A 26892-nucleotide genomic window follows, 5' to 3' on the forward strand; every position below is an offset into this window, starting at 1 on the left:
GTTGTATAAATTGTAAGGAAAGGGTCCAGTTTCAGTTTTCTGCATATGGCTAGCCAGTTTTCCCAACACCATTCATTAAATAGGGAATCCTTTCCCCATTGCTTGTTTTTGTCAGGTTTGTCAAAGATCAGATGGTTGTAGATGTGTGGTGTTATTCTGTGGTATCTGTTCTATTCCATTGGTCTATATATCTGTTTTGGTACCAGTACCATGCTGTTTTGGTTACTGTAGCCTTGTAGTATCGTTTGAAGTCAGGTAGTGTGATGCCTCCAGCTTTGTTCTTTTTGCTTAGGATTGTCTTGGCTATGCGGACTCTTTTTTGGTTCCATATGAAATCTAAAGTAGTTTTTTTCTAATTCTGTGAAGAAAGTCAATGGTAGCTTGATGGGAATAGCATTGAATCTATAAATTACTCTGGGCAGTATGGCCAGGAAATGGCTTTCTAAATATGGGGTAAAATCCACCTCAGTACATCCAAGTTGAGGGTATATAGATGGATCAGGTAAATTCTTTGTAAATAAAGTAAAAACCAACTCAACACTTACAATTGGCTATAGAAATAAACATATTTTAATTTTTCAACAATACCTGTACTTCTCAAAGGGTCTTTCACCCAAAAACAGAAAGTTACAAAACCATTAAGACCTCTCTAAAACACATAAAAGGAGAAGGATTAACTTTGAAATAAAATTATTCTTCAAAGCCATGCAACAAAATATATAAATACTCTGAGACCAATTTTACAATCCAGGTCATCAGATCACCAAGGAACTTGATACTGTAATGACTAAATCTCTGTGGGCACATATAACGTGTAGACCTAAATATGTTCTACAGTAAAGTGTCCAACAAGTTAATGGTGTGATTTAGGGACCAAGTATTAAGACTTAATTAGTACTTGGTAAAATAGTTTTAAATCCTTGGATAAAAATTTAGAAGAACAGTAATATAAAACATTTGTACTAGGAACCCCATGGCTGACCTTCCTAAATTAAAAAAAAAAAAACTAAATAAAATTCAGAGAAAATTTTTTATACAAGCTGCTGGTTATCTGCCAAATCAACTCACCATCAACAAAGGAGTCACCCATTATTTCCTGAAGAATGTCATCAGTAAAAGAAAGCCTATCAGTGTTTTCAAGTACATCTGGATTTTTGTCTTTGTCAAACTGACAATTTTCTTTCATGGAGTCCAATGTATTGATAGTCTCATTCAATGCTACAAATAGAGAATATACATAATAACATGTAATTCAGGACATGGATCTAAATCTTTTGAGCATAACAACAAAACTGATGGCCTCTTTGAGATCTACAATGTCCAATAAGGCAGTCACCAGCCCCATGTGCCCATTTAAATGTGCAGAGTGGTCCATTCTCTACTGTGATAATTTTCTATAACCCGATTTAACTACTTTTCCCCACTCCAATAGCTTTCTATTTGGAACTCTAATAGTTTAAAATAACCCTTTTCTTTATTCTTAAAATTAATTTGTTAAATGTCTGGGTTTGGGGTGAGCTATTCTGCTACAGGCAAAAGTATGCTAAAGTTTCTCTAGTTACTGTCTCAATAAGCTCAACATTTCAGTAAAGTCCTCTTCATTCCTCACAACTCTTCCTAAATGCCAATTTTTCTCTTTCCTTCCCTGCATCCCTTGCTAACTTCACACATTTTAGAGAATCGTCATAGTCTCTTATGTTTAGCGCAGTAACAAATATTTAAACTAGGAAGACCATGGCTGACCTCCCTTGATTTAAAAAAACTTTAGAAGTTCACATTTCCAAAGTATATTTCTAAAAAGGCATCTCTCAGGATGTTGTTATATGATATAGTCATTAGTCACTGGTAAGAAGTTTCAAAAACAGGTCATGAAGAAGAGTTGAAAGTATATTTGAGTCTAGAGAGAAGATGAATTTAGTGGGAAAGAATGAGAATATGTGAGTTATCTTGACATTTCTGGAGGGCTATTAATGGCAGGAAGAGTCCAAATGTTAAATATGGTTCCAGGAATGGATTTCCACCAAATATGTGAAATAATTTTCTAGTTCTGTAGCTGTCCAAAATTATGGAATGAGCTACTTGAAAAAGTCATATGGACTTCCAAGACAAAGAGTGAAATGAGTGAATTTACCTTACCTAGCCTATCCCTGCAACCAACTAATTTGATTTTGATTTTTAAATAGTAAATACAAAGATTGAGGGAATTCTGTCTCTAATGAACTAGAGAACTATCAAACCCTCTATTATAGACCTCATTCTCTGACCACAATAAAATACAACTAGATATAAACAACAAACTTAAGGCAATAATGACATTTAAATTGCTTTGAAATTTAAAGTTTCCTCCTAAGTAACTCTCACATCAAGGAGAAAATCAAAATGCAACTGGAAATGTTTATAAAATAACAATAATAATAGCCTAACAAGTCAGAGACTGTCAAATAAATCAAAGTTTCACTAAAATGAAAATTGACCACCTTAAACATATTGATTACTCAGCAAGAAAAAAAAAAAGAAAATAAATAATTTAAATAAGAAATTAGAAAAGGTATTAAATGAGCATAAGAGAACAATATAAATAACTTACTAAAGATAAAACCAGAAATTAATTTTTAAAATATAAACAGAAACACTAAAGATAAACCCAAGAGCTAGTACTTTAAAAAGAGATAATAGAACATTCAGTAGCAAACAAAGAAGAAACATATATAAAATATATGTTTTAATATATATAATATATTATATATAATTATATATAAAATTTATATATAATATATATATTCTGTTTATATACATATATATGTATATTTAAGAATGAGAAAATAACCATATATACCAAAAAATCGAAATAATTATAAGTGCATAGAACTGTCCTAATATTCTAAGTAATTTTAAACCTCAATAAAATTTAAAATTTCCTATGAGAATCAAATTACCAAAATGACAAAATAAGACAAAAGATGGTAAAAAGCAATCCACCAAAAACAAAGTCAAAAAATCAATAATAAACTAGAAAAAACCTGAAATGGGTAAGACAAAGTATTAATGCTCCTATCAGAATTTTTAATAAATAATAACCACTGTTAGTAAAAACGTGAATTTCTACAAATTTTTAGGAGGGTAATTAGGCAGTAGCTTGTTAAAAGTTTGCATCTAAAAATACTTTGGCCCAGCAAGTCCACTGCTGAGGAATTTGTCCTACAGAAAAATTGTGTGCAATGTGCACAATGATATATGTACAACGATACTCACCACATGTTTGTTAATAGTAAAAAATGGCAATAGCCTAAATGTTTATTAAAAGTTTTATAGACAAAATTATAGTACATTCCTCTAGTAGAATATTAGGCAGTCTTTTTTAAAAAATGAGGTAGGTTTATATAATACAGTGGAACAGAATTATATCCAAGATATACTGTCATATATTGCACACAAGTTGTGCAATATCATGAATAGATATAAAGAAGAAAGCCTAAAAGGATACCTACCAAACCTTAATAGGGATATTTCTGGAGGGTGACGTTACAAGAATTGCACTTTATACTACATTCTTGGTCATTTAAATTTTTTACAACATTAAAAAGAACTATTCATTCATATATAATAAAGGTGTCTTATTTTAACTATTGGAAAAGATCATAACCTTGTCATTTTCTCCAATCTCCAATCACAAATGTACAATTCTTAAATTTAAAAATAAAATGCAGGAAGTTCCCCATAACTGGAAGTGTTCAAGTACATATGAAACAAACATTTGGCACAGATACTATATAGAAGATTTAAACACCAAATTTAGTGCTTTACTAGATGAACTTTGAATAAGTTCTGTATTGTTGCCTTCTAACAGTTTTACCTTAAAGCTCTTACCAATATAATTGGAAAATTTCTGGGTGTCCCTCAAAGCCTTCATACAGTCTTTAATGTTCACCATGTTATCTTCTGCAACAAAAAGAAAGAGATGACAAATGAGAACCCCTGGACAAAGTAATACTCAAAGCCTAGCATCAAAATCAGCATATAACTTACATATTTCTTGAACATTTTAATTACAAGGTAATTTTAGATTCATTTCCATCCATTAAGCATTGCAATAACCCTACAGTGTTTTAAGTATACCTACAATGGAAACTGATTCTACCTACAATGGGAACTGAAGTACAAAGAAAGCCCCAGTAACTTTGAGCAGTAATTTGATCAAGGTAGCAAAGCTAGGATTTCTATTCACAGAACTTGAATTCTTAAGATGTTCTTTATTCACTAAATCAAGATAGCAATGAGGAGAGAGGATTCTAACAAGCCCACTTCCACTAAATGTAGACCTGCTTGCGTAAAAGTATTCTCATAACTGTGAAAGAGGAAATTAAGAAGACAGGCTCCGTTTCAAAGATTACATTTATAGTAATATAAGCAAATATCTATAGACCTCGCACATCTTCTTTATAGGTATTCATACAAAAAAAAAAAACAAAACTCTGAGAGTAATATTTAAAATGCTTACCAGAAACAAAATCTGATTGAAGAATTTTCTCTGCCTCTTCTTTAGGTGACTTAATACCAATATTTCTTAGAAAGTCTTCCAAGTTCTTCCCAGCTATCATGTCACCTTCAAGCAAATCAGCAGCTAAGACAACTTCTTGTAACTCTACAAGTAGAAAAAAGTTATTTAATAATTAAACTAACCTCTTGTTAAAAAAACAAAAGCCAGCAGCCATCACTCAAGACATTTGTTAGTGGAAATCCATAGTTTATTATTACATCCTGAACTGAGGAATAAGAAATCTCAAGAGAAATTCAGCCCTCATAGAATTCTATGACCAGCAGCACAATGTGCAAAGGGTTCTCTTGATCTATGATATTTATCTAGTGCTTTTATAAAATTTGCACAACCAAAATCACTCATATAGTGGATTTTTTTACTGCAATTATACAAAGTATTTTGCTATGGACCTCTAATGGAAGCAAACAAAATTAACTCATCAAGATATAGGCAAAATAACTTTCAGAATCATGAAAAATGTAAAATATGGGACAAGATTTACAAGGGCTCATTAAGTTATCCTTTTCAATTCCACCAGGACTCAACTGTACCCTAGCATCTAAAATGTTGCTTCATTTCCAGCCCTGGTTAAGTCAGACCCACATTCAAATTCTAGCTCCAGGACTTGTAACCTGGAACTATGTAACTGTGAGCAAATTATTACTACTTAACCTCTCTTTCATCTAAAATGGGATAATACTAATATCTACCTCACAAGGTTGATGTGAAGAGTAAACATAATAATGTACAAAAAGTACTTAAGACAGCATTAGGCATATAATAATGCCTCAATACATTTCATAATTATAGAGTAAAATTAATTTTACTGCTATTATTATTAAAGCCAACAGAAACTAGCTGCAAACAGTAATCACAGTTTAAGCTTTATATCCTACCTCACCTTCCTGTTTCCCTAGCATCACTAGGAGGCAACTACAGATGGCAATCTGAAATTGCTGACACCCAAAAAAAACTGTACCAGCTCTGCTTTTTTGCCTTAGCACTTGATTTCCTTTAAAAACAGTTTTTTTGCACAACCACCCTGAGTGGAGTCTGCTCATCTTCCCATGCTCCACAGACTGTAGGACCAGGAAGCAGAATAGCATTTTCCTATCTTTCTGCTGCTGCTGTCAGGCCATTTTAGTTTCACCTTCAATTAAACCTTATTTTCTCCCTTGAGGCTCAGGCCTGTTATTCAACTGTGCCACTCTCCTGACAACATTATTGATTTACTGTCTAGTCACTCCTTCACATTCTCTGAAGATTTTGGCACTTTGATCATAATCCTCCTTCTATCTCTCATCCCATTTTCATCCAATGACAATAAGGATGAGCCTAGCCTCACATCAATCAGCAAGGTTATATAATCAAATATTCTAAGACCATGTTACATAAAGACCTTCTCAATTAACTGTCTTCAATTTATAGTAGCTTAAAGATCAGCTTAAAGTAGGCAATGGGTATTGTAACTCAGTCACCTAAATGGAGTCCCCTCCGAATCTAGTTCTTGGTACGTATAATCAAATAGAACTAAATCACAGCTACTGAAAATTCTGGGAGAGAGAAGGAGGAAGGGAGGGAGGGAGGGAAGGAGAGGGAGGGAAAGGGAAGAAATCAAGGATACATTCTGAAAGCCAAGCATATAGGAGCTTGGCTTTCAGAATGTATCCTTCATTACTAACTGATAAAACTGGTATACTGTCTCTAGATTATTTGAAGAACTTGAAGGAGCCAAAAGAATAGGCATGTATGAATAAAGTTCTATGCCTTCTTTCAATATCTACACGTGTAATTTTAAGGGAATATGGTCAGTGTCTGAGATTGTAGTTTAAGATTTTAAAGGTGGAATAGACAATTCTAGGTAATGATAAGGATTAAGGATAGCCACTGGTGTAGATGACTTTGGAAAAGAAATAAAGGCCTTTTGAAGTTAAGAGGTCAATGTGCTCTGAGGCTAGGCTCATCCTTATTGTCAGCCAACTTTTAATCAAAACCAAGTTCCTATATGCCAGCCAACTTTTAATCAAAACCAAATTTTGTCTGCATGTAAACATATCAGTCCCAACATGTTAACCAGAAATTAGCTGAACACACAACATTAAAAAACAAAAACAAGTCCTTTCAATGAAAGTAAATCTAACCATTACAAATAATTCAGTACTTACCCTTTAACCTGGAGGCATCACGCATATTCTTTACTACTTTTGCAAATTCTTCAAATTGTACTTTATCACCTTCTGTGAGGAAAAAAAAAACATTTAACAGACCAACCTCATTAAGCAAAAGTCATATCCAGTAAAGCAACCTATAAAAATGTAAACCATTTGATGTACTCATAAGAATCATATTTCCTTTTCATATTTTTAGTAACCAAAGGATTAATTTTATGAAATTAATAAATATTAAGACTATAGAAGTCAGGCTGAGTTCTCAATCAATCAATGGAAACAATGCAATCCATATTCCCAAAATATGGATAAGATTCAGATCTGGCTTGAATGGATATCCCAAAACCAAGATATATTCCTAGACAAAATTAAGAGACATACCTCAGTCTTAGTTTTGTCTGTCAATTGTTTAAAGATAAAAATTCTACCCTAGAAAACTTTAAAGACTTCTTTCAGTGCCTGATAGCCCTATGACTGTAATTTCTGACGTGTGTTTTCACCCATTTCTTACACAATACACAAGTACTAGATTAAAAAGTTAAAGTGACAAGCACAGGAAATAGAAGCAGCTTTGTTTTTCCCAGATAGGAATAAGGAAGCTTAGGATTTAGCAACATTATAGTTTATTATCATAGAGTAGAACAATGCACAACAAGCAAAATGTGTCACTAGCAGATAAAAGGCTGAACAGGGCTTAAGTATATAGCTACAATTAATGATGTCTCACCTTCTCTCTACCTTGGCTTTAAATTAACACTTGAACTTTTAGGAACTATTCTCTACGGTAAAAACACATGTCTTTATTGCGGCATTTCTGCTGCTTCTGTCATTTAGTAGAGTCCTATAAATCACTAACTGTAAAGGCTCTGCCCCTGATTCTGTGTTCGCTCTCTGATGGGAAAAAACGGTAGAGAAGTACAGAAAGTGTTTGTGCATTCCATTTCCCATGCTTCTTTTATACCTATATACCACTCAGGATGGCCTTCCACTAGCCTCACATTAATCAGCAAGGTTACATAATCAAATATTCTAATGCCATGTTACATAAAGACCTTCTCAATTAAGCGTCTTCAATTTATAGTAGCTTAAAGATCAGCTTAAAGTAGGCAATGGGTATTGTAACTCAGTCACCTAAATGGAGTCCCCTCCGAATCTAGTTCTTGGTACGTATCATCAAGTAGAACTAAATCACAGCTACCGAAAATTCTGGGAGGGAGGGAAGGAGAGAGGGAGGAGAAGGAAAGAAGGGAGGGAGGGAAAGGAAAGAAAGGAAGCAGGGAGCCATCTGAGGTCAACAAACAAAGATTCAGATCTGGCTTGAATGCATATTGCATAAAAAATCATGAAGGTTAAGTTCAGAGTCTTGCTGCCAAGCAGAAAAAAAAAACAGTTATTAAGCTAATTTCAACCACATCAGATATCAGAGTCAGGAGAAACAGAGAACATCAGTTTAAAATTAAAAATCTGAAACAAATAAAGCTGGAGAAACCACCAGCAGCCAAAAGAATGTGCCAGGCCTTAAATGCCTAACAATACCTATTAATGATTTCCTCCATCTAATTCTTAGCCTATAGATTCAGTGTCTCACATTCAACTTGACCATTTTCCATACCATCTTACATAATTTTGCTCAATACCAACTTTCCTCACTCTGGTCTTTCAGAAGAAACAAGAGAGCTCATAAACTATATAATTAGATATTTGGATAGCATTTCTGAATTTGCTGAATGATAAATTACCCTTTCTATTTTTCAATGCTTTTTTGTAATCATCACAAAATTATTTTTAATTTTAAATATATTAAGGAGTCAATATGAAATACCATCAATAACCAAGAACTCACTCTTCAATTTTGCTAGAGAGAATCCGGATCTGTTGTTTTTTAGTTTTGTTTTTTTTTTTCTTTTTAACATAACCTGGTCAAAAGAATATCCTACATCAGTAATTTTAAGTTCTTTCTTATATTTCTAAGGTCTTGTGGAGTTGTTTCAGCAGCTCACTTGGTCATTTCTCCCACTCTGGTCAGAGAAGCTCAACTTTAATATTTTATATATTAGGATACTGTATAAGATTTAATTGGATAAAAAAGGGTTCTGCTTTAACAATGTCAAATATAAACAAAAATAACAAACCTCAAAATTTTGCAAACCACTGCATTAAAATGATAACTAAATACCTTTGTACTATGGTCACAATGTTAAAAGAAGAAAAGATATGATGAATGGGGTACAGATATAGTTTTCAATATCATGTATATATTTAGATTTAAATGATAAAATAATCTGCATTTTATATACTGTCTTTTGCTTCATAAGTACAGAATAATAAACACAGGCCTGGCACCATAGCTCACCCCTGTAATCCCAGCACTTTGGGAGGCCAAGGCTGGTAGATCACCTGAGCTCAGGAGCTTGAGACCAGCCTGGGCAACACGGCAAAACTCCATCTCTACCAAAAATTAGCTAGCCATAGTGCTGTGCGCCTGTAGTCCCAGCTACTTGGAGGCTGAGGCAGCAGAATTGCTTGAACTCGGGAGGCAGAGGTGGCAGTGAGTTGAGATTGGGCCACTGCACTCCAGCCTGGGTCACAAAGCAAGACTTTATCCCACCCCCCACAAAAAAAGAATAATAAACACAATATATGAGTTTTTACTAACATAATAAATACTTTTCTAGTTATTTTCATATCTCAAAAAATAATACTTTATTGGTCTGGTTCAAATAAAAGCTATCTATTACTTTCTGTGGTACATGTTGCCTATAAATTCCTTTAACTTTAACAAAAGACCCTGAAGCACTGCCACAGAGAAAAAGGGAAGAAAATCTATATTACTGAGTAGAAATTAGCCTTCTTGGCCAGGGGTGGTGGCTCATGCCTGTAACCCCAGCACAGCACTTTGGGAGGCCAAGGCGGGCAGATCACCTGAGGTTGGGAGTTCGAGACCAGCCTGACCAACATGGAGAAACCCCATCTCTGCTAAAAATACAAAATTAGCTAGGCATGGTGGCACATGTCTGTAATCCCAGCTACTCAGGAGGCTGAGGCAGCTACTCGGGAATGGCTTGAACCTGGGAGGCGGAGGTTGTGGTGAGCAGATACTGCGCCACTGCACTCCAGCCTGGGCAACAAGAGCAAGGCTCCGTCTCAAAAAAAAAAAAAAAAAGAAAGAAAGAAAACAAACTATCCTTCTTTTTTTCATCAATGCTTTTCTCCTCAAATCTCCCAATAAACAAAATAATCAATATAAAAAAAGTCCAATTTTGCTAGCCTCACCTAAATAGAAGCTTCATGGATGAAAAGGATAATAAACATGAGCACACTGTCAGGGATCTTTGTCAAAGAAAAAGACAGTTCTTTGACAAAGACCCCTGACAATGCGCTCATGTTACTAAGCTAGTTCTGTATAAACATTCCACATAAAAGAATATTAAAGTACTTGGCCCTTTTTTAAACTTCTAGGCACTAAGAATATGAAAGAGTAGAATGTCTACCTGTAGCCTGTGTACTCTCTTTCTTGCATGTAGAATATCAACAGTAAATAATGGAGATTTACTTTAAATTTTTTAGTCTACAGTCTTTGTTATACAATACTTTTTTGAACTTTGTTTTTATTTTGTTTACTTTTTTTAACTTGCTAAGTAGAGGTGGTAGCTATTAGCAGGTGTGTTTTTCTACCAAATTAAATAAAAGCCTATTTCAACAAAACAGTATGAATATTCCAAGTACTGTTATTATGAAATTTGAATAGATCTCTTAACATTTCCTAATCCTGCCCTCTGGGTTCATTGGGATACACCATTTTCTGGTAACATACCATGCAACTTGAAGGTACTCAATGCATATTTGATCAATTTAGAGTAATAATAAATTATATAATAATATTTTTTTAAGTTTTATATTGAATAGCCAAACAATCTGAACTTTCTTTATTCAGTATTTCCTAAATGCATATATTGGCATTTCAATCATATTGGAACACTACATCTCGCCAAGTAAATTGGAACACTACATCTCGCCAAGTACAAGATACACGACAAGTAAGAGTTGACAGGAAATAGAGTAATATCTTTGTATACTTTTTAATTTCAGTATTTGTAACACTTACCATCAACTGTCACTATTTTCAATGCCTCTAGGAATTCATCCTTTTTTAAATGAGTATTCAAACTAGACAGAGTATTCCACAGGTCAGAAACACTCATCGTCTCCTTTCTGAGATTGTCGAGGGCTTCAATAGCATCAGGCAATACTAAAGGGTAGATAAAACACAAGTTTTACAAATGCTTATCCAAGAAGTTAATACAGTAAACTGTCATCTGGAAGTCAAAAATTAAGGTTTTTCTGGTTTAAAAGAATAATAAATATAGCATAAATGAATTGCCAACTTTCAAATATCAAAATATAATAAAATGTTTAACCTCAAATATAATGTATTTTTAAGGATCCTGAAATATTTTAAGAACTTACAGTGACCTCAACACTGAATAATCGTTATAAATAATAATTGTGATTGAATTTAGATTTTTTAAAGTGTGAATTCAGAAACATTTTCAATTGATAAAACAATTAAGTAGCTTGTTCTATATCTCCCCCTAAAATTTTCCTCTGTCTCCTACTTCCTCTTCAGTCTAGCACAGTAGAAAACAAAAAGACAGACTATTTCAATTTGAAATCATTGGAGCATTTTAAACGAGGGAGAGAATTATCTTACTACAAATTTGTAAAAAGTCACTATCTGCTATATAGAGAATGGATTCTCAGGAAGATTAGACAGTTAGAAAGGGTCAGCAGATATTAGCAACCAAGATTTTATTTATAACCTGTATAATTTTCACAGCTGTGTGATTTTCTCCAGAAATGCTGTCAGATACAAGAAGGCAAGCAATTAGTTTCATTCTGAGTTGAGAGTTTTGCCAGATAGGTTCAACAAAAGTACACAGAGGCAAGATAGTTTAGGTTATTAGGTATATATAGATAAGATAATTTAAACTGAACCGGAAGAAAAGTGAAAACAGGAGGAGACTGATGGATTAGGAGAAAGTGGAGGGGTAAAGGGATGTAAGGTCTCAATTAGGTATATGGAACCAATAAAGATGACATGCTCTGAGCAGTCTAATGAAGAAAAAAGAAGAAGAAGTAAACATAAACATGCAATATTAACAATGAGAAATGAAATATAATGACAGACAAGGTAAAATACTATATAACTCTGTGCTAAGATTTTAATCTCTATAAAACTGAAATTCCTAGGAAAAATGAAGTAACTGACAAAACAATATCTCTGTATTATGTACCATTGTATAGGAGACAAATTAAATCTTACATTGTGAGGTAAAAAGAGCTTCTACTTCAAATTTACTATGACCCAACATGTAAGCACAAAATAACACAATGTTACTTTTAGCCCCAATTTTTAGAATGCATACTAACTTCACTCCATTAAAAATATGCATGTGTGACCTTACATTTCTTTATGGTGAGCTTTTGAGTGGCAAAGCTATCTTTTTCATATTACCACACTTAGAGCTTAACATAAAGCCTACTACATATTAGTGGTTCATAAATGTTACTGAATAAATTGGAAGATGGAAAGAAATGGGAACATATATAACCAGAAATTCTCATATTAGTACTCAGCCACTAGCTGGTATCATTTTTCCTAAGTGAAAAGACATTTTAAATCTTTCCTCAAAATGAATGCTATACATAGTTCTAGCTCTCTATTATAAGTGTGCTAATGAAAAGTAAAATTATGATAGCTTTTAATTCACTTGCATGTAGAAGGCATTCTAGAATTAGGGGCAATTAGAGGAGATTAAGGCCAGATATAGCAGCAGGAAGCCAGACATTTATTTGTCTGATGACCTGCAGGATAACTAGCTCTGTAAGAGACTAAAAGAGTGTTTACATTCTTCTAAAATCTATCAAACCATTTGGTCCATAAAAAGCAGAAGACATGATATTCATACATACATAATTTTTCAGAGAAGCATTCTGCGTTGCTCATCATAGTATCAATGAATTCTTTAAAATTTACTTTTTCTGTTTCTACAGGAAAAGAAACACATTTTCTTCAGTATCTTTTAAGTATTAAATTATTACGAAAAATATTGAATTATGTAAAATATATTCAGAAACATATAATTACATCTATCAGGTAATACTACCCAATAAAAATACATAAGTATAAAGGGGAAAAGCCATTCAATTTACAGTAGAAAAGTAAATGCTGAAAAACACCAAGAAAACTGGTCTAAATTCTTCCAGTCCCTCTCAAACATACATAATGTTTTTAACTTTTATTTTTATTTCTTTATTTTTGAGATGGAGTCTCACTCACTCTTCTGCCCACACTGGAATGCAGTGAAGCAATCTCAGCTCACTGCAACCTCCACCTCCCAGGTTCAAGTGATTCTCCTGCCTCAGCCTCCCAAGTAGCTGGGATTACAGGTGTGTCACCATGCCCAGCTAATTTTTGTGTTTTTAGTAGATATGGCATTTCCATTACATGAATACACAATGGTGTATACCACAATTTATTTATACATTCTGTGGATGAATATCATGTTGTTTTCTTTCTCCGTTTTTGCCATTAAGATCAGTGCTGCCGTGAACATTCCTGAATATGTTTCCTGGTACTTAAGTGCAAGAGATTTTCTAGGATATATAGCTATGAATAGTATTTCTAAACCATGGGATGTGCAAACTTTACCAGATACTACATATTGTTTTCCAAAGTGGTTTTACCACTTTCACCATATTTACCAATACTTAGATTAACATATTTCTTAGTTTTTCTCAATTTAGTGGATATAAAAATGTATCTCATGAGCCAGTCATGGTGGCTTGTGCCGGTAGTTCCAGCTACTCAAGAAGCTGAGGTGAGAGGTTTGCTTGAGCCCAGGAGTTTGAGGCCAAAAGATCTGTCTTTATAAGGTAGTCAAAATTATCAATCTTTTCCAGTTTCTTGTTTTCTATCTTTAAAAATCCTTCCTAAGTCAGAACATTTTTCTTCTATTTGTTTTCTAAAACTTAGTTTCACACCTGGAAATTTTAATCGAATATGGTGTGAGACAGGCATCTAACTCTATTCTTACCATTTGAATAAGTAATTATTTCAGTACCATTTATTAAATGGTCCTCCTTTCCCCAGTGACCCACCAATTTATCATACATATTGCCATGTATGTTTGTGGATATGTTTGGAAGTTCCTTATCGTGTCCCATTGGTAAATTTCTCTATCCCTGTGCCATTCTCATACTCATTTAATCACTATAGCTTTATAAGGAGTGTTTATACCCAGGAGAGCAAACTCCCCCCCCAACCCTAACCCCAACACACACATATTTCCATAAATGTTCTTCAGGAATGCTTTAGCTATCTTAGCCTTTGGTCATTCATATAAATATTAGAATTAGCTTACAGAAAAGTCAGGGTTTTATTAGAATTGTTTTGAATAAATAAGTTAGAGAATTGACAGTCTTGGGTCTCTGAATCCACAAATATGGAATACCTGCTTATTTATCTAGATTTTAATGCCTTCACAAAGTCTTATTTTCTCTATATAGGTATTATACAACTTAGATTTGTTCCTTTTTTTACTTCTTATTATGTAAAACAAATATATACAAAATAGAAATATAGGGTAATATGTTTATGTACTCTCTCTAGCATCAACAATTATCAACTCACAGACATTATTATTTCACCTATAACCCCAATCTCCTGTCTAGCCACTCTCACCCTTTCCCTTTAGAAGAGCTGCTGCTAGGTTATATGGGCACAGATACTCAAAACTGATATACCTTCATTGTGAATTGTAGGCTTTGACATAATAATGAATCCTTATTTCCCCCATTTAATGCTTTTCAGATAGCATTAAAGAAGAATGACTTCTACTTTGTCAGATAGCAATATCACAAATTCTGCTTTCTTTTTGTTTGCCTTAGACTACTTAAAAAATAAATTTAAACATTTTTTAATTAAAAAGACTATTAATACTGGTCATTTCTAAATAATGGTCTTTTGAGTGTTTTGTTGTACTTTTGAGTATTTTCATAATTTTGTATTAATTTAATTTTTATAATAAAAACATTAGTCATTTTTCTAAGGAAAAACATAACAAGTTAACCCTCCTTCCAGATGTGTCAACACAGTTTGCCTAAAAATATATCACTCACCACCAGCTTCAATCAATTCTGTGATCTTCTTAAATTCTGGCTTAGAAAGGTAAATACCAAAATTTTGAAGACAAGTATTTAGATCCTCATAATCCACATTTTTATTTTTAATTTTATCAATGGCTTTAATGACACCAGGCAACGCTAAAAATAAAGGAGTATGCTAATAAGAATTAAATATAAGTAAATATAAATACCACTAATAAGATGAATTTTAGTTCTAACACTAAATTAACGAAAATATAAATCACTTCAGCAATGTTATATACTAAAAGCACCTATTATTTGCTAGCACAATAGGGTGACTGTAGTAAAAAATAAGTTGTACATTTAAAAATAACTATGAGTATAATTGGATTGTTTGTAACACAAAGGATAAATGCTCGAGGTGATGGATATCTCATTTACCCTAATGTGATTATTATGCATTGCACACCTATATCAAAATATTTCATGTAACCCATAAATATATATACCTACTACATACCCACAAAAATTAAAAATATAAAATAAAATAAAAGGATTATTGAGTTTCAACTAAACACCAAAATTGGTTCCAGCAAAAAACACATGATCATCTCAATAAATGCAGAAACAGCACTTGACAAAATACAACAGGAATTAATGATAACAACTCTCAATAAGCTAGGAAAAGTAGAGAACTTTCTTGAACTGATGAAGGGCGTCTATGAAACACCCACACTTTTACACTGCTGGTGGAAGTGTACATTAGTTCAACCATTGTGGAAGACAGTGTGGCAATTCCTCAAGGACCTAGAAATAGAAATTCCATTTGACCCAGCAATCCCATTACTGGGCGTATACCAAAAGGATTGTAAATCGTTCTATTATAAGGACACATGCACATGTATGTTCACTGCAGCACTGTTTACAATAGCAAAGACTTGGAACCAACCCAAATGCCCATCAATGATAGACTGGACAAGGAAAATGTGGCACATATACACCATGGAATACCATCCAGCCATAAAAAACAATGAGTTCGTGTCCCTTGTAGGGACATGGATGAATCTGGAAACCATCATTCTCAGCAAACTGACACAAAAACAGAAAATCAAACACCACATGTTCTCACTCATAGGCAGGTGTTGAACAAATGAGAACACATGGACACAGGGAGAGAAGCATCAAACACTGGGTTCTGTGGGGGTGGGGTGTGCACTGGGGAGGAACAGCAGGGGATGGGGAGGGTGGGGAGGGGTAACATGAGGAGAAATGCCAGATATAGGTGATGGGGGGATGGAGGCAGCAAACCATATTGCAATGTATGTACCTATGCAAAAATCCTGCATGATCTGGACATGTACCCCAGAACCTAAAGTACAATAAATATTAAAAAAAAATTAAAAAATATATTATGCAAAGTGAAGAAGGTCAGGTACAAAAAACTATATACCATTATACAATTTCATTTAAATTAAATGTCAAAAATAGGCAAATTTGTAGGGACAGGACGTACATGCAGATAAATAGTTGTCTGGGAATGGAAGTGTGGATTAACTAAAAATGGGCATGAGAGAATAAACAGGAGTGATAGAAATGTTATAAAATTGGATTGTGTCCACTTCTGAATATATACTAAAAAGAATTAAAAGCAGGAGCTTAAAGAGATATTTGCATACCATGTTTACAGCAGCACTATTCCCAGTACCAAGAGGTAGAAGCAACCTAAACGTCCATCAACTAATAAACAAACAAAATGTGCTATATACATATAACAGACTATTAATTAGCTTTTTAAAACAATTAAATTCTAACACATGCTACACATGGATAAATCTTGAGGATATTATGCCAAGTGAAATAAGTCAGTCACAAAAAGACAAATACTTATGATTCCTCCCAGGTATCTAGAATAGTAAAATTCATAGAAATAGAAAATAAAATGGTGGTTGCCAGAGGCTGAATGGGAACTAGTGTTGCAAGATTAAAAAGTTGTGGAGATTGGTTGCTAATTCAATAGCTGATGCTATTGAAATGATTAAGAAGGTAAATTGTATGGTATATGTTATTCACCACAATTAAAAATAAAATTAAAAATTAAAAAATAGCACAACGGGGGAAAAATCATCAGGTATGACCAAGACATTTATACTTCACAAGAATAACAATAGAACAATGACTGAGTTGGTGAATGATGGTTACATGAAGCATTCAAGAAATCTATTTGCTTACAAACCAAACATAAAGAAACATTTATTTAAAAGAAATCTATTTGCTAATATTGTCTTCAAGAAATCCAGACATTTCAGCACTTACATCCATCAGAAATAATAAATTACAATGCAGCTTTTAACATAAGTCTCCTCATGTAAGTATAAAAGGAAATCTCTTGCTTTGTACTTTTTTCCTTATCTGGATAATTTTTTTGGAAAAAGACAAAAAGCTAATCTTTCTTTTTTAGCATATGTATAAACAGAAAAAAATAAAACAGCAAGCCTTAATATCTTTCATTTCTCATTTTAATCTTACTAAAAAGTATTTAATCATTTAAAAATTGCAAGCAAAAAAAGGTATTGTGGTAACAGCTGTACAACTCAATAAATTTAAAAAAATCAGTGGATGAGTGAATTTTATGTACATAAATTATAACTTGATAAAGCTGTTTTTAAAACTGTTCCATATTAAAGGTAAACCAAAACAGTATTTCATTCAAACAAGTCCATTGAAAAAAAATAGAAGCCAAATCACCCATCAACTCCTAATCAATGTGGCTAATTACCTATTTGATCTCCTCATTATCATTATTACCATACATTTATACAGCACTCTTCAGCTTGCAAAATTCACATGACAACTCTGTGAGGTAAACAAGTTAGCTATTATTACCCTGACATAGCAAGTTTTAAAAAACTGGCAATTGACTTGCCTAAGAGTAACAGGACTATTAAGTATCCATCCAAAAGCAAGCCCAGTTTTATTGAACCTAATTCTTCTCAACACATTGCTCTTTCCTCTAAATCATTTTAAAACAAATTTCCTACTTACTATTGCATCCAGGAACACTTTGCTCCTTGGCGAGAGCACTTATAAAGTCATCTAACTTCACCATTCCATTTCCTGTTTTTAAAAAAAGAGTTTAGATTATACATTCTGGTGTATTTTTGTATAAAGGTAAATTTACATTTTAATACAACTCTGTGTGTGTGTGTGTGTGTGTGTGTGTGTGTGTGTGTGTGTTAGATCTTATGTTTAAGTCTTCAATCCATCTGGAGTTAATTTTAGTGTAAGGTGTCAGGAAAGGGTACAGTTTCTGCTTTCTGCACACTGCTAGCCAGTTATCCCAACACCATTTATGAAACAGGGAATCCTTTCCCCATTGCTTGTTTTTCTCAGGTTTGTCAAAGCTTAGATGGCTGTAGATGTGTGGCATTGCCTTCAATGCCTCTGTTCTGTTCCATTGGTCTATATCACTGTTTTGGAACCAGTACCATGCTGTTTTGATTACTGTAGCTTTCCAATACAACTACTTTTAAAACTTACTTGATCCTTCATTTCATCATCCTATTTCTCCTTCATATCATGTCTCTTATGATAGTTCTTTCTAGATCATGTCAGTTCATTTCAACAATTATTGAGAGCTTCTTAGTACCAAGAATCATGCTAGGTACCGAGAATACAAAAATAAGAAAGACACAATCCCTGCTTTTTCAATATCTATTGCATGCAAAGGACTGGGTTAAATGTCAATTCCTTAACAGATACAGGAAAAAAGAAAGATGTCCATATAGACAGACCATGAGAGAGTTAAGGAGTCTATTTCATACCATCTTGAAAACCCACTCACTATGCTATCCATTAAGACACCTTAACAATACTAACCAACCCTGACAGAACCAAGTATTCCCATCCCTATCTCCCTAGTATTAGTGTGGTCCAATGTTTTACCTACTTTTAGATATAAACCCTCAGAGTTATCATGTCAATTTTGATAAGCAGCAAAAAGGGCCTAATAATTTAAGTGCTACCACTCTTTATATATTTTTTAATTGAATCTTCTTTCAGATTTGCCTTAGCTAAGAAATTGTACCCAGATTCTGAGGATTCACTTCTAATTGTTATTCTGAAATCAGTCTTTCCCCAAAATATCTCCTCTTTCCTCTCCTCAATTGAACTTCTGTTGTGGGAAAGTCTTAGTTACTGATAAAAACAACTTCTCTAGTATAAAAACCCTTCCTAGAAACTTAAACTCTGCCTTTAGTTTAGGCTGGTGACTGGGGTATGTCATTCAACATCTAAATGTTAACTGCATAGCTTAATTGTTAAGCATCACTGGATCTAATTCTCCCTGTATTTTGTAATCTCCAATTACTAATCTTTGGACTCTTGGGCTATTTGCTTAGAAATTTCTGTACCCCTTAGATGTTGTGGTCTTACTGTCTGAACCTCGCTACAACCAGATCAATTTCCCCAGTACCACCCTACTATTAATAGCCACAGCTAGGGATAGTGATAAAGAGCTTTACTGAAATGATTTGGAACTATGAAAGGCCTATACCCTCCAAACCCATCCATTTGGTCAGAACTTACAGGAATTTTTTTTTTACTATTTTCCATTTTTATATATGAATTTTCTTTAGAATGGCCCATTCTGTCCCATTTCTAATTTCTAATTGAGAGGAATTCCTCCAATATTTAATACTATCCCATAAAATATCTAATTTTCTCAGAAACTTCAGTGTTATCAGTCTCTCACCATTTCTAGTAGTGTCTGTCACAATCTTCTGGAATTCTTTATCTAATAAAGCAATTCCTATTGAAGGCAAAATAGACTGAAGTCCTTCTGCAGCAAAGTAATTTTCTTGAGGTTCACTGACAGCTTCAGGAAAGTTTTCTAAATATACAAAATGAGAAGACTATTAGGCAACCGGATTTATGTGTCAAAATGAATAATTAATACTCAAAAGCTTTAGAAATCAGAGAACAAGTTTTATCTATTTTATATTACCTTGTAGATTTTACAGGACTGCTTATCTCTCCATATCTTTGTTATATATTATATTTAATCTCTCTCTTATAGCTCAAACACAGAACTGTCTTAACATTCTATAAACATTGATAAACTACTTGTTTGGAGGAACAGCCTGTTCCAGTGGCCCAGCCAATGCTGCTTACTTCTGATTAAAATTAATGGAGCCAGGCATGGTGGCTCACACCTGCAATCCAAGCACTTTAGAAGGCTGAGGTAGGTGGGTCACTCAAGGTTAAGAGTTTGAGACTTGCCTGGCCACCATGGTGAAATCCTGACTCTACTTAAAATACAAAAATTAGCCAGGCATGATGGTACATGTCTGTAGTCCCAGCTACTCTAGAGGCTGAGGTGGGAGGATCACTTGAACCCAGAAAGCAGAGGTCACAGTGGGCTATCGCACCCTGCACTGTAGCCTCTGTGTGTGTGTGTGTGTGTGTGTGTGTGTGTGTGTGTGTGTGTGTCTGTGTAAAATTAATGAGTCCAAGAAATAAAAAAACGAAGTGTTTTGTTTAAATTGAAGAATTCCAAACAAAAATGTAGAGTTCTTTACCTTCCCATTAATTTACTCTACCATGTTTTCAGTTCATAATCTTCAAAAAATAAATCTTAGAAGCAAATAGACATGGACATCATGAGCTTCTTACTATGATGCACTGACATGGGTACAATATCACTTCTGAGGTAATCTGACCAAAATGTACAAACTAAATTTATTTGTGAAGGAATAAAAGAAAAATCCAAAACGAGGAGCATCATATAAGGCAACTAGTCAATATTCTTCAAAGGTGCCAAGGTCATGAAAGATTGAGGAACCATCCCAGCTTGAAGGAGACTAAGGACAAGTGACAGCTAAATGTAATGGGTAATTCTGGATTAGATCCTGGAATTCAAAAAGAACATTCATGGAACAACTGACAAAATTTGAATAAGGTCTGTAGCTCAGTAAGTAGTATTGCATCAGTGTTAATTTCCTGGTTTAGATCATGTACTATGGTTATATAATATCTTAATATTTGAGAAAACTTGATAGAGAGTACAAACATATGGAAATGTTTGTACTATTTTTGTGCCTCTTAAGAATGTAAAATTATTTAAAAATGAAAAGTTAGAATTGCTTTAATGTAAATCATAAGGCAGTCATATTCCATAAAAGCTCAATTACCATCAATTTGTTTTGGGAAGTTATGCCAGAGAAACTATTTCATACTTCTCTATATTCAGAGCATTAAGTATGGCAGTGGTAGGTGACATTATTTTATTTTAGTGACACAAGAAAGGTAGATATTATTTTCTTCTGATGGCCTCTTCTACCCATGTCTGTCTGCTGTTTCATTATTCTTTTAACCCAAGGTTTTAATTCTTATTGAAATAAAAAGAACTCCCAGAAATACAAATGAGGCACAAAGTAGCAGAAAGGGCATTGGTAAAGGAATCAGAATCAGGATGATCATCACCATGCCTCCTTAATAGATCACATTTTTTCCCATTGAGTTATTTGAATTATGCATTAACATACGAATCACAGATTTTTCACTAAACAATCATTTTATCTATTACATTAAATACTAAATGTAATACAAAGGTCAGTAAGTTTTTTTTACAGAATAAATATGACTTAAGTAACTTCAGCAGAGGACTACAAGGAGGGAATGTTTAATTGGGTTCCACATACAGTGTTTCTGTGATGAAAGTAGCACAGGAAGAGAAAATATCTTGGTTGGGAAACCATTGCTCATCTTTGAGAAAACTGTTACAGACTTGGAGACCTAGATACACAATATAATTTTTTCCTAATATTCTTCTTCCATAAGAGATAATACCTGAAGTACTATCAATATGATATATTTAAATTACAGCACTCTGAGCAAAAATTTCACGTAGATTTCCTACTTGTTTAAACATTTAATAAATTACAAAATAAACATTTCCAAAAGATGCCAGGCCTTGTACTTTCTAGGGAATGTTAATGACTCTAATTATTAATCACTGAACAAGCTTCTCAGGAAAAGTTAAGCTCCTCCCTAAAGGGGGCATCTGGAAAGGAATTATCATCAAAATCGCAATATTATATCCATTGGTCTATGTGTCAGAAGTGGCAAGCTGGACGGGTGGCTCATGCCTGTAATCACAGCACCTTGGGAGGCCAAGATGGGAGCACTGCTTGGGGCCAGGAGTTCAGGACCAGCCTTAGTAACATAGTGGGACATGGTCTCTACAAAAAAAAAAAAGTTAGCTGGGTGTGGTGGCATATGCCTATGCTCCCAGCTATGTGGGAGGCTGAGGACATAGGAGGATCATTTGAGCACAAAAGGTCAAGGCTGCAGTGAGCCAGGATTATGCCACTACACTCCAGGCTGGGTGACAGAGTGAGATTCTGACTCAAAAAAATAAATAACAAATAAACATACAATTCAGTGGCATTAATCACATTTACAAAGTTGTGCCACCATCACTACTGTACATTTCCAGAATTTTTGCCTAGGCATGGTGGTTCATGCCTGTAATCCCAGCAGTTTGGGAGGCCAGCGCAGGAGGATTGCTTGAGGCCAGGGATTTGAGACCAGGCTGGGTAACCCTATCTCTATAAATAATTTTTAAATTTTTTTTTAAAAAAAGAAGTGATGGTTACCCAAGGTATTAGCAATTGAAATGCTTGTAACTATCTAATAATTAATTCATTCTATTTATTTCTGAGATGATTGAAGAACTCAAGAACCTAGATTTTTACTTACCCAGAGCATTAAGTGCAGTTTTTTCCATAGACGAAACTTGTTTTAGGAGGCTGGAACAATTTCTCACAGCTGACTTCTGAAGTTTTGGGATACTAGAAATACTACTTTTATCCAGAGACTTACTGAGGCTTGCACTACTCTTCAAGCTTTGTGGTTTAGACTTTGAGTCATGAATTTCACCCTTCTCTGATTGTTTTTTAAAGTTTATGCCATTCTTTGAATATGGTTCTTGGACTCCTGCATTACTGCTGCCTACCCCATCCAGAAATTTTCTTATTTCCCAAGCATTTTTTGATCTTTTAGATTCAAGGCCACCAGTCTCCTCCATAATTTTGCTAGAATATTGGTGGCTTTTTTTATTTAACTTTTTGGATATTGAAGGTTCTGGGAGTTTAGAAGACAAACTGTTTTTCTTCTTACATTGTAGATAGCATCCTGCTACACTTGATAACTTTCTGTCTGAAGTAATTTCATCCAAAGTTGATCCCTCTGTAATTGCTAAATAAGAGAAACATACAATTATTTCATTTACCTGTATAATTTGCAATTCATTTCAAAAACAACAACTAAGGCCTCATGAAAGCTATTCAAAACATTATCAGTTGCTTAAACATATAAAACAAATGAAAAAAATTAAAGAACTGACAGTAAAAAGATTGGACTTTTAACTAGGTCAAATTTAATGTGCTGCTTTAATATATTTAAGTATTCCCATCCAAAGCTATTTAAAGTTACACTGAAACTAAAATGATAGTCTAATGAAGCATATGGTTCTCATTCCCCACTCCTTCCCAATTGACAAAGATAATAGATTAATAAGCTAATACAGATGGAAATTCCTTACTTATAAAAGTACAGAACTGTGAGGAAAGGGGAAATTTTATTTATAAAATTAGAATCTAAGTAATTACTCTCTTAAATACTCTTGGTATTTGTCGAGGAAAAAATAACTTCATATGTAAAATAACATCTTTAGAAAAATATTAACACAATGCCCCAGACTAGGACTTCATTTACAAAATTCATCTGATGGTTCAGAATATTATCTTACATTTTAATAACACATTTTAAAGTATTTCAAATGTTATAATATTTGATCCTCAAAAGAACTCTATGAGACTGTCAAGCTCCCAAGCTCAAAAAAGAAAAAACTAATTAGACTTCAACAGAGCAGCAGTGTAATTTCAACTATGAAGAAATTTTGCCTAGAGGAAATAAAAACATTTCTTATCTTAGACTCTATGAGAATAAACAATTATATGAAAATATTTGAATATTAAAGTCTGGAAATATTTAAATATTGTGGTATATATGTATCTCTAAGTGCTATCTATCAAAGAAATAGGTTAGTGAATGGGTAAAAATATAATATTTGACACTTCTGATTTAGGCTTTTGGACCACACCAAATAGCCTACCCAGAATCTCTGGATGGGCTGACTGCTTAAGGGCTTTGCCAGTCCTTGAAATGAAGGGACATGAACATAAGGCAACAAGAAACATGAAAAACCAAGAAGACAAAATACCATCAAAAGAGTACAATAATCTCCTGACAGTTGACCCCAAAGAAATAAAGATATAGAAACTTCCTGACAGAATTCAAACTAATTGTCTAGAGAAAGTTCAGGGAATAAAATAAATGACATGCAGAGAAAAAAAATTCAATGGAATCAGGAAAACAATAAATTACCAAAAATAGAATTTTACAGAGACCCTGAAATTACACAAAAGAAAATAAATAAAAATCAAGAGCTGAAAAGCGTAATGAAAGAAATAGAAAATACAACAGAGAACATCAACAGCATAATTGATCAAGCACGAGAATGAATCTGTGAACCTGAAGGAAAACTATTTGAAAATGTATAGTCTGAGGAGGATAAAAGAAAAAAAAAGAATGAAAAATAACGAGGAAAGCTTACAAGGTTTATGGAACAGCGTCCAAAGAGAAAATGGTCAAGTTATAAGAGTTTAAGAAGGAGAAGAGAAAGACAAAAGAGTAGAAAACTTACATAAAGAAGAATAGAAAACAGTTCAAATTTGGGCAAATTACATAAATATCCTGGTACAAGAAGGCCAAATGCCTCCAATCAGATCAATTCAAACAAGAACTACGCAAAGACATATTATAATCAAACTGTCAAATATCAAAAACAAAAGGAAGAGTCTGAATATAGCAAGAGAAAAGTAAATGACACATACATTCCGATAAGGACAGCAAATTTCTCAGCAGACACCTTATAGGTTCACAGAGAATGGGACAATATATTCAAAGTACTGAAGGAAATAAACTGCCAGCCAATAATACTGTACCTAGAAAAACTGTCCTTCAGAAATGAAGATGAGATAAAGATTTTCCCAGACAAAAGCTGAAAGAGTTCATCCCCCAGATTTGTCTTACATGAAATGTCAAAAAGAGTTCTTCAAGTCAAAATAAAAGAATGTTGATTAGTAACACAAAAACATATAAATGTATAAAACTCACTGGTAAAAGTAAGTACACAGTCAAAATCAGAATAGACTAATACTGTAATGGTGGCCTACACTTCACTTACATAGTATGAGGGTTAAAAATAATAAAAGCTACAATGATTTGTTAACGGAAACAATATAAAAAATCTGTAAATTGTGACATCAAAAATCTTTAATGCAGGAGAGATGAGATAAAAGCATTGTTTGTTTGTGCAAGCAAAGTTAATTTGCTATCAGCTTAAAATTGCCTGTCATAACTACAAGATATTTTGTAAGCTTCAGCGTAGCCACAAATCAAAAACATACAGTAAATACACGAAAGATAAAAAGTAAAAAAAAAAAAAATCATCAACAGGGAAAAAATCACAAAAGAAGAGAGAAATAAGGAAACAAAGGATCTATGAAACAAGCAGAAAACAATTAACAAAATGTCAGTAGTAATTACCTTGAATGTAAATGAATTAAAATCTCCAGTGCAAAGACATAGAGTGCTATGTGGAACTGTGAGTCAAGTAAATGTCTTTACTTTATAAATTATCCAGTCTCGGATATGTCTTTATTAGTAGCATGAGAGCAGACTAATACAGCAACCAAAACAGTATGTATAAAAATAGACAGAGAGGCTGGGCACAGTGGCTCACACCTGTAATCCCAGCACTTTGGGAGACTGAGGCAGGTGGATCACCTGAGGTCAGAAGTTTGAGACCAGCCTGACCAATATGGTGAAACCCAGTCTCTACTAAAAATACAAAAATTAGCCGGGCGTGGTGGCACGTGCCTGTAATCCCAGCTTCTCAAGAGGTTGAGGCAGGAGAATCGCTTGAACCCAGGAAGCAGAGGTTGCAGTGAGCTGAGATGCCCCACTGCACTCTCGCCTAGGAGACAGAGTGAGACTCTGTCTCAAAATAATAATAATAGACACAGAGACCAATGGAACAGAATAAAGAACCCAGAAATAAGGTTACATATTTACAGTCAACTGACCAACTGTTTGTTTACAGGCAAACAGCTTTGTTGCAACAAAGCCAACAAAGCAGTCAAGAATATACATTGAGGAAAGAATACACTCTTCAACAAATAGTGCTGGGGAAAGTGGATAACCATATGCAGAAGAATAAAACTAACCCTCTAACTCTCATCATATGCAAAAAACAACTCAAGCTGGATTAAAGACTGAAACATAAGACCTGAAACTAAATAACTGTTTGATGATAACATAAGGTTAAGTCTATAGGACAGCAGGTGATTTTCTAGGCAAAGATTTTATGACTAAGATCTCAAAAGCACCAGCAACAAAAACAAAAATAGACAAATAGGACTATAAACTAAACTAAAAAGCTAAATTAAACTAAAAAGCTAAAAGCTATATTAAGCTAAAAAGGTTCTGCACAGCAAAAGAAATAATAGAATGAAGAGACAACCTCTTGAATGGAAGAAAATACTTGCAAACTTCATCTGAGAAGGAACTAATATCCAGAATATATAAGGAATTCAAACAACTCAACAGTTAAAAAAACAAAAAAAGTAAAAACTGGGCAAAGAGCCAGGTGTGGTGGCTCACACCTGTAATCCCAACACTTTGGGAGGTCGAGGCAGGTGGATCACCTAAGGTCAGGAGTTCAAGACCAGCCTGACCAACATGGTGAAACCTTGTCTCTTCTAAAAATACAAAACTACCTGGGCGTGGTGGTGCATGTCTGTAATCCCAGCTACTAGGGAGGCTGAGGCAGGAGGAACACTTAAGCCCCAGAGGTGGAGGTTGCAGTGAGCCAAGATTATGCCATTGCACTCCAGCCTGGGCAACAAGAGAGAA

General features: G+C 33.9%; 1 protein-coding gene across 1 annotated transcript in view; it reads right to left on the reverse strand.

Annotated features, from left to right (window-relative positions):
* EFCAB13 (EF-hand calcium binding domain 13) overlaps positions 1 to 26892 on the reverse strand; it is a 237660-nt gene that overhangs the window by 169928 nt on the left and 40840 nt on the right. The window contains exons 10-19 of the mRNA XM_032265955.1: positions 22612 to 23109; positions 19604 to 19741; positions 17896 to 17967; positions 14887 to 15030; positions 12679 to 12753; positions 10811 to 10954; positions 6703 to 6774; positions 4499 to 4642; positions 3868 to 3939; positions 1069 to 1218 (exon numbers count right to left, since the gene is read on the reverse strand). Of these exons, the coding sequence (XP_032121846.1) occupies positions 1069 to 1218; positions 3868 to 3939; positions 4499 to 4642; positions 6703 to 6774; positions 10811 to 10954; positions 12679 to 12753; positions 14887 to 15030; positions 17896 to 17967; positions 19604 to 19741; positions 22612 to 23109 (1509 nt within the window). The remainder of the gene's footprint in view (positions 1 to 1068; positions 1219 to 3867; positions 3940 to 4498; positions 4643 to 6702; positions 6775 to 10810; positions 10955 to 12678; positions 12754 to 14886; positions 15031 to 17895; positions 17968 to 19603; positions 19742 to 22611; positions 23110 to 26892) is intronic.

This window comes from Sapajus apella, unplaced genomic scaffold, assembly GCF_009761245.1.
Source record: "Sapajus apella isolate SASKATOON/1434 unplaced genomic scaffold, GSC_monkey_1.0 scaffold153, whole genome shotgun sequence".
Classification (NCBI taxonomy): domain Eukaryota; kingdom Metazoa; phylum Chordata; class Mammalia; order Primates; family Cebidae; genus Sapajus; species Sapajus apella.